The sequence below is a fragment of the Callorhinchus milii genome, unplaced genomic scaffold, assembly GCF_018977255.1.
Source record: "Callorhinchus milii isolate IMCB2004 unplaced genomic scaffold, IMCB_Cmil_1.0 Scaffold5, whole genome shotgun sequence".
NCBI lineage: Eukaryota > Metazoa > Chordata > Chondrichthyes > Chimaeriformes > Callorhinchidae > Callorhinchus > Callorhinchus milii.
The window spans coordinates 55,995,579-56,008,633 of NW_024704746.1; the positions used below are offsets into that span (position 1 = coordinate 55,995,579).

Below are 13,055 nucleotides of genomic sequence, written 5' to 3' on the forward strand. Positions count from 1 at the left end.
TTTAGTTTCTAGAAATAAAACCAGTCAGAGCATGTGGAGTCAGGGGAAAAATAGCAGAATGGATAGCAAGCTAGCTCAAAACAGAAAACAGAGTGCAGGGGTAAAGAGTCAGACTGGCGGGGGGTGGGCAGTGGTGTTCCACAAGGATCAGTATTGGGACCATTGTTGTTCACAATATACATTAATGATTCGGACTTGGGAATCAGCAATACAATTTAAAAATTTGAAGACGACACCAAATTGGGGGGAGCAGTTAATACAGAGGAGGACTGCAACAATTTACAGCAAGACATTAATAAACTTCCTGAATAGGCATTTAAATGGCAAATGCATTTCAAAGTAGAAAAGTGTGAGGTGGTACTTTTTGGTAGAAGGAATAAGGAAGTCACATACATCCTGGAAAATAAAAACCTAAATTGGCTAGAGGAGCAAAGGCATCTAGGGTCCGATCTGCTCCACATTCTGGCTCCGGTCTGCTCCACATCCCCCGCCCCAACCGCCCTACCATCGGTGGCCGGGCCTTCAGCCTCTCAGCCCCCAGGCTCTGGAACTCCATCCCCCGGTGCCTTCGCCGCCTCCTCCCTTTCCTCCTTCAAGGCCGGTCTCAAGACCTTTCTCTTTGACGGTGCCTTCAGCTCCCCTCTCGACTCTCTACCCCCTCCTCGCTCCCTCCCTTCCCTCACCCTGACCATTTTCCCCCTCCTCGGGCTCCTGACCCAACTGTCCAGTGCCTTGGGAAGTCCTCCCGATGTGAAAGGCGCTCTATAAATGAAATCTTGTTGTTGTTGTTGTCGGGGTACACATACACATTTCACTAAAAGTAGCAACTCAGGTTATTAATGCCATAAAAAAGGCAACCCAGGCATTGGGGTTCATTCTAGAGGGATAGAAATGAAAAACGGAATTTATGATAAACTTCTATAGAACTTTGGTAAGACCACACTTAGAATTCACAAGAATGATCCCAGAACTGAGAAGTTATACCTATCAGGAAAGGCTGACCAAAAAATGGACTATTTTCTCTTGAAAAGAGGAGAGTAAGGGGTAATAGAGATTTTTAAAATGATGAAAGGTTTTGATAGGGTAGACATAAGGAAGATGTTTCCACTTGTGGGGGAGTCCAAAACCAGGGGCCATCAATATAAAATAGTCACAAATAGATCAAATTGGGTAGTTAGAAGAAATTTCTTCAGACAGAGAGTAGTGGGAATGTGGAACATGCTAGCACAAGGAGTTGTTGAGGCAAATAGCATAGATGTATTTAAGGGAAAGTTACATAAGGGAGAAAGGAATAGAAGGTTATGCTTGAAGGCTTAGTTTAGGAAGGGCAGGAGGAGGCTCGTGTGGAGCATAAACACTGGCAAAGATCAGTTGGGCTATGTATTCTAATGTAATTTATCCATTTCAATCTGCTGAGTTACATTGCTCCTCCATATTAATCTGCTAATGATGTAGTCAGCCCTCCCTCCCTCCAGTAAAATATTGAAAAACAATCAGCAACTTCCTGGGAGACAATGTGATGATATAAGGTACTACATAAAATGCAATTATCACAGATAATAGTGATAATTTAATTTGATATAGCACCTTATATCATCATGTTATCTCACAGGAAGTGCTTCATAGGATTTGCTATAAAATATAGTGACTGTGTTTAGGTGAAGATAGAAAAGGCTAGAAGGGAACATGTAGACAAGCTGGTAACTCTCCTAGAACTTTGACAACTCCCCAAATGAATTTAAAAAAAGACTTCTTCTATGTAAATATTTTATATTGATTTTCATTTTTGAAAGGCGCATCTGCTGTCCAATCAGAAATATCAAGCAGTATAGTTGGTTTGATCATCAGTGGGAAGATGAAGTTCATTCTCCTTACTTGCTTTGTTCCTAATCTTTACTATGAGCAAAAGGTACTATGCAGATGCCACTTCACCTGTCTCTGTGAGGAGGAAACTTTAGCATATTGTTACCAAGTCGCTACTGTATACCAGCCAGATGAAACGGACAGAGAAATAATTATTAACATCTTCGCGTTTGACATAGTGGCTTTCACATCGGGAAAATGTTTCACAGAATTTACAGTAAAGTTTAGTGCCGGTATAGATTAGTTGGTAGCACTCTCACCTCTGAGCTTCAGATGGCTGATGGTTCAAGCCCCACTTTGGAACTTGAAACTCAAATAGTCGAGATTGATATTCCATTACAGTACTGGGCAGCAATGCATTGTCAAATCTTGCATTTGATATAATGGCTTTTATGTCGGGAGGATGTCTCACAATACTTCACAGGCTGTTTGACCCTGCTGTGTGCAAATTGGCTTTCTCTTTTAAGTGCAAGATACAGTTGGTACACTTTACACTAAATCCCGGAAAGCGGTTTACAAAAGGCATTAGAGCAATGAATTTGATGAGCTGTAGCTCTTCAGTTTTGAAAGGAGACGGTTCAAGGAGTACTTTATAAAAGTATCTAATATTTTGAATGGATTGAATAAATAAACCCAAAACAATTCATTAGGATGTACCAAGACAGTACAGTAAATCACTTTATAGTAATCCATCTGAGGCACTTTGAGATGTCTTCCCGACTTAAAGATGCTGTTGCAAATTCAAGGGTTGAGGTAGTGTTGCTGTAATACTGTTAGATAATACTTTTACCTGAAGGTTCATGTGATTGCTATTGGGAATCTGTTGATAACCTCTTTCTTCCATTTATAACCTTCAGGTACTACAGTGCCACTATACTGCAAATGTCGGGAATGCGAAATGACAGATTATCAATCTGGTTGGCAGCTGTTACAGCATTCACAAACTTTATTTTTACATTGGCTGGAGTTTGGCTAGTTGAGAAGATAGGACGCAGAATGCTCACGCTGGGGAGTTTAGCAGGTGGGTAACATTAATTCATGACAAAAGATCACATTGCCTGCCTCCTTACACCAAATGCAGCCGAAACCCCCGGGCATTTGTTTGTCACCTCGCGCTTGGATTACTTCAACACATTCCTCGCCGATCTCCCCAGCTCCACCATTCAAAAGATCCAGCTCATTCAGAACTCTGCCGCCTGCATGCTCAGCCAGACCAAACATCTCAGCAGTTCTGGCCCAGGCTCCACTGGCTCCCCATCACCAAATGGATCGACTTCAAGATCGTCACACTCATGTTTAAATCCATTCACTCCCTGGCACCTCCCTACCTCTCCAACCTCCTCACTCCCCAATTCATCACCCAGTGCCTCCGCTCGACTGGCACCAGTCTCCTGCTCGTACCTAGCACCCTCCACAGCCCACCATTGGAGGTCGGGCTTTTAGCCACTATGCCCCAAAACTCTGGAACATTCTCCCACAATACCTCCTCCTAGCCCCCTCCTCTTTCAAGTCCCTCTCCTGCCTCTTTCAACTTTCCTCTTCAACCTTGCTTACGGTCATCTCCCTCACCCCGGCTCAGAGTCATGCTCTGCCACTGTTAAGCGCTCTGAAATGCTACCCTGCGCAGAGGGCAGGAGAGAGTGCGTGCTCTATGTGCAAGCTGTTGTTGCACCCCACTCCACTACCCACCACCTTGGCTCAGCTGTCTCTGGCCTCCTGCATCCTCTCCTCTCCACCGTCGCCAGCCATGTTTTCAGCTACTAAACCCCTAAACTATGGAACTCTTTGCCTCAATCCCTCCTTCTTGCCCATCTTCAGATAATACCTGAAGAACTTCCTCTTCGGTCACCTCTCCCCAACTTAGTGTTAAGCTTTGCCACTGTTAAATGCTCCGAGATACTACCCCATGTGAAGAGCGCTATGTAAATGCTAGTTGTTTAATTTGTAGAACTTGTGGGGCACATTATCATAGGTTAGACAAGAAATTGCACTTATTAAACCAAGGTGGTAATTGCGTTTTTGTTTAAATTGAAAGGAATGGTAATGCAACAGGACATTCAGCCCAACTTGTCATTATTTGAACTCCACATTCATCTGTACGATACCCCGTCCCCCTTTATGCATCAAGCTTAAATATATTCACACTTCTTCCATATAAATGAAAGTTGTTTTTGCTCATTCCTCTTAACACTCAGTTTTATTGCTTTCCTCTGCACTGCCTCTATAGCCTAGGCAGTCCCTTATTAACACAGCTACCAGAACTGCATGCATTACCTGAATGTGGTTTGAACAAGATAGACTCATGTGAAAAATTGGGGCGAAATTTGGTAAATTTTGCAGAAAGTTGCATAGTTTTTTATTGGTTGGTGCTATTGAGAAAAACAACCCAGAAACAACCCACATTAAAATTATAGGCATCTGTTTCCTGAACATGCAGTTATGTTTAAAATACTAAAAATGTTAAGTTGAACAGCACAGCACTTACCAAGAATTTGGCGCAGGAGCTCAGTTTAGGCGGCAGTGCTGGGCTTAGCCGATTTCCCGCTCGCACTGCTTCCACAATCCCAACATTGCCCATGTCGCACATGTGCAAACAGAGCCACTCTGCCTACTGTAGCGAGCAAACAGCACAACAGGTCTGGAGCCGAGCACACTGTGTACAGGTGTGTAGTGGGCCCTTGCACACTATGTACAGGTGTGTAGCGGGGCCGAGCACACTGTGTACAGGTGTGTAGCGGGGCCGAGCACATTCTGTACAGGTGTGTAGCGGGGCCGAGCACATGTACAGGTGTGTAGCGGGGCCGAGCACATTCTGTACAGGTGTGTAGCGGGGCCGAGCACGCTATGTACAGGTGTGTAGCGGGGCCGAGCACATTCTGTACAGGTGTGTAGCGGGGCCGAGCACACTGTGTACAGGTGTGTAGCGGGGCCGAGCACACTGTGTACAGGTGTGTAGCGGGGCCGAGCACACTGTGTACAGGTGTGTAGCGGGGCCGAGCACACTGTGTACAGGTGTGTAGCGGGGCCGAGCACACTGTATACAGGTGTGTAGCGGGGCTGAGCACACTGTGTACAGGTGTGTAGCGGGGCCGAGCACACTGTGTATAGGTGTGTAGTTGGGCCGAGCGCACTGTGTACAGGTGTGTAGCGTGGCCGAGCACACTGTGTATAGGTGTGTAGCGGGGCCGAGCACACTGTGTATAGGTGTGTAGTTGGGCCAAGCACACTGTGTACAGGTGTGTAGCGTGGCCGAGCACACTGTGTACAGGTGTGTAGCGGGGCCGAGCACACTGTGTATAGGTGTGTAGTTGGGCCAAGCACACTGTGTACAGGTGTGTAGCGTGGCCGAGCACACTGTGTATAGGTGTGTAGCGGGGCCGAGCACATTCTGTACAGGTGTGTAGCCAGGCCCTTGCACACTGTGTATAGGTGTGTATCGGGGCCGAGCACACTGTGTACAGGTGTGTAGCGGGGCCGAGCACACTGTGTATAGGTGTGTAGTTGGGCCGAGCACACTGTGTACAGGTGTGTAGCGGGGCCGAGCACACTGTATACAGGTGTGTAGCGGGGCCGAGCACATTCTGTACAGGTGTGTAGCCAGGCCCTTGCACACTGTGTATAGGTGTGTATCGGGGCCGAGCACACTGTGTATAGATGTGTAGCGTGGCCGAGCACACTGTGTACAGGTGTGTAGCGGGGCCGAGCACACTGTGTACAGGTGTGTAGCGGGGCCGAGCACACTGTGTACAGGTGTGTAGCGGGGCCGAGCACACTGTGTATAGGTGTGTAGCGGGGCCGAGCACACTGTGTACAGGTGTGTATCGGGGCCGAGCACACTGTGTATAGATGTGTAGCGGGGCCGAGCACATTCTGTACAGGTGTGTAGCGGGGCCGAGCACACTGTGTACAGGTGTGTAGTGGGGCCGAGCACACTGTGTACAGGTGTGTAGCGGAGTGGGTGTTTGTAGCGGATTCTGCACTTTTCCATTGGCCCAGCTTATCTGCATTTCCTGCAGAATTTCACAAACCCTAATGTACCCAATTCTTTGATGCTACAATTGTACCTACAATTAGAAGCTATTTTTGCATGTACAAATAGGAGTTGAAATGAAAACAATTTCAACAAAATCTCTGATTGGTTTTGGAGTCAGAAATCAGTTGCATGTTAACATATGCAGTGTGTTTGAAATTGTGATTTTAATTTTATTTTAGAACATATCCTAGATAGATATCGCCTGATGTTAATATCTCAGTACAAGGAAATAATTTCTCTGTATTGCAAGTGTATTTTGTTGGTTTCTGAAACTTTTCATGTCAATTATGCATATGATGTATGTGAACATCTCATAACCTATTTTACAATTTACAAATTATTTGATAAACATGAGAAGATCAAATGCAACATTCTACTTCCATCTTCCAGGTAGGAAATATAAAGGTGCATGTTGCTTGGGGTTATGTGATATTTGTGTGAGATAATAATGCAACTGCCCTTCTCCCTTTGTCTTAAACATTATATGGAGGACTTCTGAATGGATTTTTGCAGGCACAGCATTGAGCCTTGTAATTTTAGGGCTTGGTTTTTGGCTGTCAGCCCAGGCTGCACCACGTGTGACACTGCACCCAGTCGATCCGTCAGGTCAAAATGTGAGCTGCACTCAGTACAAGTGAGTTTTTTTTATTGTGTTAAATGCTACATTAAATTTTAAAAGCTTATAGTTGTCTTTTGCTGTCACTTAATTTTTGCACTTTATTAGCTCATATGAAACATTTCAGTATTGGTATTACCATGTCCAACTATCATTTCTGCATCTTTCCAAACATGGAGCATTATTTTCCTGACTCTCAGATCTCCTATAAATTGTTCCCACTCACCTCACTTACGAATGCAGTCTTTTTAATCTGATTTTTCTGTGTATGAAATCTTCCATTCAGTATTTGGATATCTTCCCAAAATATGTATGCATATCAACCTTCACCATACACAAACTTCTAAGTGAACTCTGATTGTTGTTAAACTTATGATAAGAGCCACAAAAATGTTACAACTGGTTCCAACAGCTCTTTGGTAAACTTGGAAGTGCATGTACATGGTTAAATGTGCAACCGCATGTAATTACCTGTATGATGCAAAGCAGCATACCAATTAAATTTGAATCATAGTTTATCGTAATATGGACAGATGATGTGCAACAATTACTGTAGTTATAGCAATATAAAGTTTTTTGTGTCTTTGATTAAGTGACATTCATGGGTGATTGAAATTTGCAAAATAAATATTGTAAATAATGTTTTGAATTGGACTTATTCTCTACATTAATGTATAGACCTGCAACTAAAATATATAATGAACCTGATAAGTTCATTATTTTCAGATTGATAAGAGGTTCAGTCCATACTGCTGTGCCAAATTGGTGCAAATAGCAGGCATATATTGCTACTGCTCAAAATCCTGGTACTTTTGACATCAACAGAAGTCAGTATTTGTAGGTATATTAATTTTAATTAGTTTTGGCACTGGCCTGCCCGCCCTACCATCCGCAGTTGGGCCTTCAGCTTTTCTGCCTCCATTCTCTGGAACTCCATCACGGAGTCCCATCGGCTTGCCGTTCTTTCAATGTCCGTCACAAGATCTTCCACTTTGACCGCACCTTTGGTCATCTTCCCCCTCCCCACCCCCATTATCCATGGCCCCCACCCTTCCCAAATCCAATCCCCAGCTCGGTTGCAAATCCTCGACTATCCAGCGCCGCGGGAAATCCTCCCGACGTGAAAGGCAATATAAATGCAATGTGTTGTTTAATCATCTAACATTGTCATTTTGTTTCTATTTGCAGTTTTTGCGACAGTTGTATGTTAGATGAAAAATGTGGCTTCTGCTATAAACTTGAAGGTTCCAATGTTACTGAATCATCGTGTGTTCCTATAAAAACCCTATCTGTGGCAAAGGCTGCCTGGGGCAGGTAAAACAGAAATTTCATTGAGTGCAAGTTTTATTTATAAAATCAGTTTGAAATATTGATACAGTATCAGCAATTCAGTTACAGGCAGAATAAATAATTAAATTTATTGGCAAATCCGATAAATTAGTTAATTAACAGCATTAATAATAATAATCCAAATTTTACAAACTTCTTTAAAGTGACTGTGTGTTGTACATGAGCGGGGTAGCCAATTTTCACGCAGCTGTGAAGTGAAAATCCTCCAGTTTTTATCTGGAGGAATGTTGGCCAGCACACAAGGAGTATCTCGTTTTTTTTTAATAGTGTTTTGGTATTTTTAACATCCACCAAACAGGCAGACAAGACCATAGTTTAATGTATTTTTGGAGGGCACCACTTCTGATAATGCAGTGCTCCTCCAGCATAACATTAGGGTGGCAAAGTCCTGATTTACTGCCTGAGCTAACAACGGTCTGCCTCAGAGGCGAGAGTACTTTCAACTGAGACAGGTCGACACTATAAGCACATTAAATACTTTAGCTAGAGGTTTATTGCAAAAATTCTCTTGTATGTGTGAGCACTCTGTGGAAATCCTTAGAATCTTAAATCTTGCATGATGTTAATTTTCACCTCATAACTTTCATAATTTTCTGTGCAGTCTGTTAAAGAATATGTTTGCATCTACACAGATCTACTTGGATCATTTTTCTTTGAAAACATGTTAAATTATTTATTTGATACCTTTAGAATTGATTGTATAAAGTATTTTATCAAAAAACCTTACATTTTGAATATTTTTTTAAAAAAGCTGAATTTTTTACAAACTTGACAAAATGTACGTGAAAGTACAAGTGTAGTTTTCATTGCGTCAATATATTTTGCCTTGGTATCAGATTCCATGTGATGGCCAAGGGCTTTTGAAAAACTGACTCCCTAGTGGATTACATTTTTTCCCAAATAATGTGATTCCCATTTTCTGATGCACATGGGTGAGAATATCAAGATGCCGCACTGGCTCCGTGAGGTGAAGCTGTCAGCGCCTGAAGTGAGAAGGTGCTGACAAGAGCCAAGCAGGAGAGCTTCTGTCTTGTCGACATTCAACAAGAAAAAGTTAGCTTTCATCCAAAACTTGAAGTCCGACAGGCAATCGGTCAGAACAGCAGTGGTTCTGGAATCGAGGGTAGAGAAAGTCAAGACGGACAATGAAGGAGGCAGAGAGTCCTGTCTGGTCACAGATGGAGAGAATGTAATTTGTGATTTTGACTAGGGCAGTCTTGGTACTGCGAGCAGTCAGAATCCAGATTGGAATGGTTTATGCAGGGAGTGCAGGGAGAGGAAAGTGTGAAACTGGGAAACAACGACTCATACCAGTACCTTGGAGAGGAAAGTGAAGTTGGAGGACAAGGATGTTGACCATATTTGAGAGGGAATTGTGAAGGAGGGTGACCGAGGAGGTAAAATAATAATAATAATAATAATAATAATAATAATGGGTTGAGGGGAGATTTTGTTGAGGAGGGGAGTGATTAAGGGGAACTGTGCCAGTGGACAAAGAAAGGTTGACATTGTCTGATAGTGGGGGTGGGGGGAGTTTTTTGTGTGCTCCAGCCAAATCTTGTGGTGGGCTGTTGGGTTGGATTTGATTTAAGCCAGGGGAGTTCAACGGCAACCATCTGCAACTTGAGGGAACGGAGGTGACTGGTGTACCAGGGGGATTTGCAGGAGGAGGAGGTGTTGCGGGAGGTGATGAGGGCAAGGATATTGATGGTGTTCGAGATGGAGTTGTGAAGGAGGGTGATGAGGACGTAAGGTAATTGAGGGAGGAAAGCCAGAGAGGCAAAAGGTTAGACTTGAGAGCAGCGGAGAAGGATTGGTGATATTTTTCCAAGATGAACAGTGATGGAATTGAGTGGTAGGAACTAGGATGGTGGAGTTAAGTGAGATGGTGTAAGATGGCTTATTGGTGATGGTAATTAATGAGATGGTAAGGCCTCAGGTAATCACCAGGTTGAGGGGGTGCCAGTGGTGGTGGGTGGCAGAGTTAATGGGGAGGGTGAGGTTGAGGAGTGGTGGAGCAAAAAAGGTTGAAGTGGAGGTTGAAGTGACCTAACATTAAAGAGGTATTTGGAATAGAGGCTGAGGGAAGACAGAAGGGTGGCTTTTTTATATTTAAAAAAAAGTACTGTTTCTCCTCCAACTGCATCTCATCTGATTCAGTAAGCGTATTTTCGTGCCCTTATGGTCTAAATTTGTTTTAATCTGTACTCTTGAGATGGCTTGTGAACAGTAAGGCCTTGTACAATCAGAAGTGTGGATACTGTGGAGTCCTGTAGCTCAGTGGTTAGAGCACTCGCTTTGCAAGTGAGAGACCTGAGTTCAATTCCAGGCAGAGGGCAAAACCTTGGGCAAGTTTCCTTACTCCACACAGAGCCTAATAATAATCCCTCCAAAACCAAAAACAATAATAAATTGGTCATTTTCAATCTACGACTGTTTGTGGGACATTGCTGTGCGCAATTGGCTGCCGCGTTCGCCCACAAATATACAGTCAATTAACTTTACAGTCTATTCTGTGAAGCGCTTTGGGACGTCCTCCCGACGTGAAAAGCGCTATATCAAATGCAAGGATTATTATTATTATTATTATTACTATACACTCAACCAAATCTCTTATAAATGGGTGAATGGCATGGACCAGTGGATTGTATACAAAATACCAATCACAATAAATTACAGTGATGTCAACTTGGACAATTTCAGGGAAAGATTGTTACTTAAGGAGTCATAGAATTATTTGGAATAATTACCCCACAAGATGTTACAGGAAAAATAGTGGCGTTATCAAAAAAAATAAATCTGATGTTGGGATGCGAGTTGCTCAAATCAAGGAATATTTTAAAATCTTAGTATTCAACAGATATTCAACAGGCTTTGGGTGGGGGGGAGGTTATTAAAAAAGGCATTTGTTCTGATTTTCAAATTTATATTTAGAATATTCCTTTCTTATGTTATTACTATAGTTTTTGCCAATCAGGTTTGATTATGTGAATTTCATGATTAATGCAATGTGTTTTATTTCTTATAGGTGCAGTAATGAAACCGAACTTAATAAAGAAGGATTATTTTGGGCGTACAACTTTTGCCCTACAATATATTCCTGGATGGCATTTCTAGGTCTTATTATGTACCTAATCTTTTTTGCACCTGGTAATTTTTTTTACATATGTTGATGTTTGACTGTATTACAGTCAATGTTAAAAAAAAGTTGCATTAAGTTATTTTGTGGATTTTTAATAAGATTTCCCATTATACTCACACATTGCCAATGGTAATGTGTGTAACATTGAATGAATTGTTTACGCAAAAAGATGCAAATGTGGTCATGTTGGAAAGCTTTCAACCATAGAAAAATTCAGTACCTTAATACGATTCCAGCCTTTAATCCCTCCCTGGTGTATTATGTACACATTTTTCAATATCACGGTAGGTTTATATTGTTTTTGGTCATAATTTGTGTGTAATGCATTCCAAGTCCTTGACAGCCAGTAGCATTCATGGAAGAATGTTAAGAACTTGAATGTTATTATTGTAGCTTTTGAAAAATCAACAATTTAGAAAAGCACCAAGCTTATTACTGCTTATTATACTAATAACATTGTTTTTTTTTTAGGAATGGGCCCTATGCCTTGGACAATAAATTCTGAAATATATCCACTGTGGGCTCGAAGTACAGGAAATGCTTGTTCTGCTGGAGTCAATTGGATTTTTAATGTCCTTGTTTCAGTGACATTCTTACATTTGGCAGAGTATCTCACTTATTATGGTAAGGGAGATATTTTCTTTTACTGAAGGTAACTGTTTATTTTAACTAAAGATATACCTTGTGTATATTGCAGTAAATAGCCTGCATCATTTTTCAAAATCTATATGGAAAAAATTGAAAATATTATTCTGCCTATAAGGCCAGTGCCTTCCATTAGACTATGATCGTGGATCTCATAATTTAAATTAAATTAAGTGAATGCCTAGTGGAATCTTCAACAAAAGAGTGGAGGAGATCAGTGATGTGGAGAAGGAACAAACTGCAAGAGGCTTGATAGCCTCTCTGCGTGTCTCTGAAAAAGAGTTTAAGGATGAACCAATAAGGGCAATAGAGATAAATTGATCTAACTGAAAACGAGCTAGTTACGAGCATAACTTTGGTGGAAGGTCATAAGAAATTAAAGATTTGAACTTCTTTCTGGGTCTATAATTATTTTATTCAGGAACCATTTTAGAGCATTCAGAATAATAATAATAATAATAATAATAATCCTTGCATTTGATATAGCGCTTTTCACGTCGGGAGGACGTCCCAAAGCGCTTCACAGAACACACTGTAAAGTGAATTGACTGTATATTTGTGGGCGAACGCGGCAGCCAATTGCGCACAGCAATGTCCCACAGACAGTCGTAGATTGAAAATGACCAATTTATTATTGTTTTTGGTTTTGGAGGGATTATTATTAGGCTCTGTGTGGAAGCAGGCAAATTCATAAATTCAGCATTAGTTTGGAAGGCACGTTTCTGGAAGTTCTTTTAAGAGCTACTGAAAATGGCTTTCAGACACTCTGGGCCACTGCTACCCTGTGTGAGGGGTGCTATATAAATGCAAGTTGTTGTTGTTGGCTTCATAGTTAAGATTGAAACATTTCTGGATGTTCTGAAATGCTACATAAATAGAGTAACTCCCCATAAATTGTTTAAAGGTGCACTATTCTAAATACTGACAATACTGAAAATGTTACAGTTAATAATAAAGAAGGCAGCTAACTGACTTCCATGACTTGGAAAGTGAAGAACTTTGGGCAATAGGGTAAAGGTAGGAAGCTTGAGAGGAATCCCTTTATAAGAGATAGAATAATCAGAAGTAAATGTCAATGAAGAGGAACAGTTGGACAAGTTATTAATAGATAGCAAAAGATGGGGTTCGTTTGGAAGCATGTACCTGTGGGGAAAGTAGGATGGATCACTTACAAAATCATAATAATTCACTGGCAAACATGATGTAATGCAACACAACATGAACTATTTATCACTCTGACAATCAAGTACCACAGGAGCTAAGACAACAATTTAGAATCATAATCATAACCCGGACTGATAGAAAAGTGTGACAGCGATTGTTCTCCACAATCCCCTACACACATCCTCCCCCAAAAACACCCCCCTCCCCTACACACACCCCCTCCCTTACACACACACCCCTCC

General features: G+C 41.9%; 1 protein-coding gene across 1 annotated transcript in view; it reads left to right on the forward strand.

Annotated features, from left to right (window-relative positions):
• Nucleotides 1-13,055, forward strand: part of LOC103191131 (proton myo-inositol cotransporter) — a 52,406-nt gene that overhangs the window by 33,737 nt on the left and 5,614 nt on the right. The window contains exons 5-9 of the mRNA XM_042335448.1: nucleotides 2,721-2,884; nucleotides 6,410-6,530; nucleotides 7,701-7,826; nucleotides 10,891-11,012; nucleotides 11,476-11,628. Of these exons, the coding sequence (XP_042191382.1) occupies nucleotides 2,721-2,884; nucleotides 6,410-6,530; nucleotides 7,701-7,826; nucleotides 10,891-11,012; nucleotides 11,476-11,628 (686 nt within the window). The remainder of the gene's footprint in view (nucleotides 1-2,720; nucleotides 2,885-6,409; nucleotides 6,531-7,700; nucleotides 7,827-10,890; nucleotides 11,013-11,475; nucleotides 11,629-13,055) is intronic.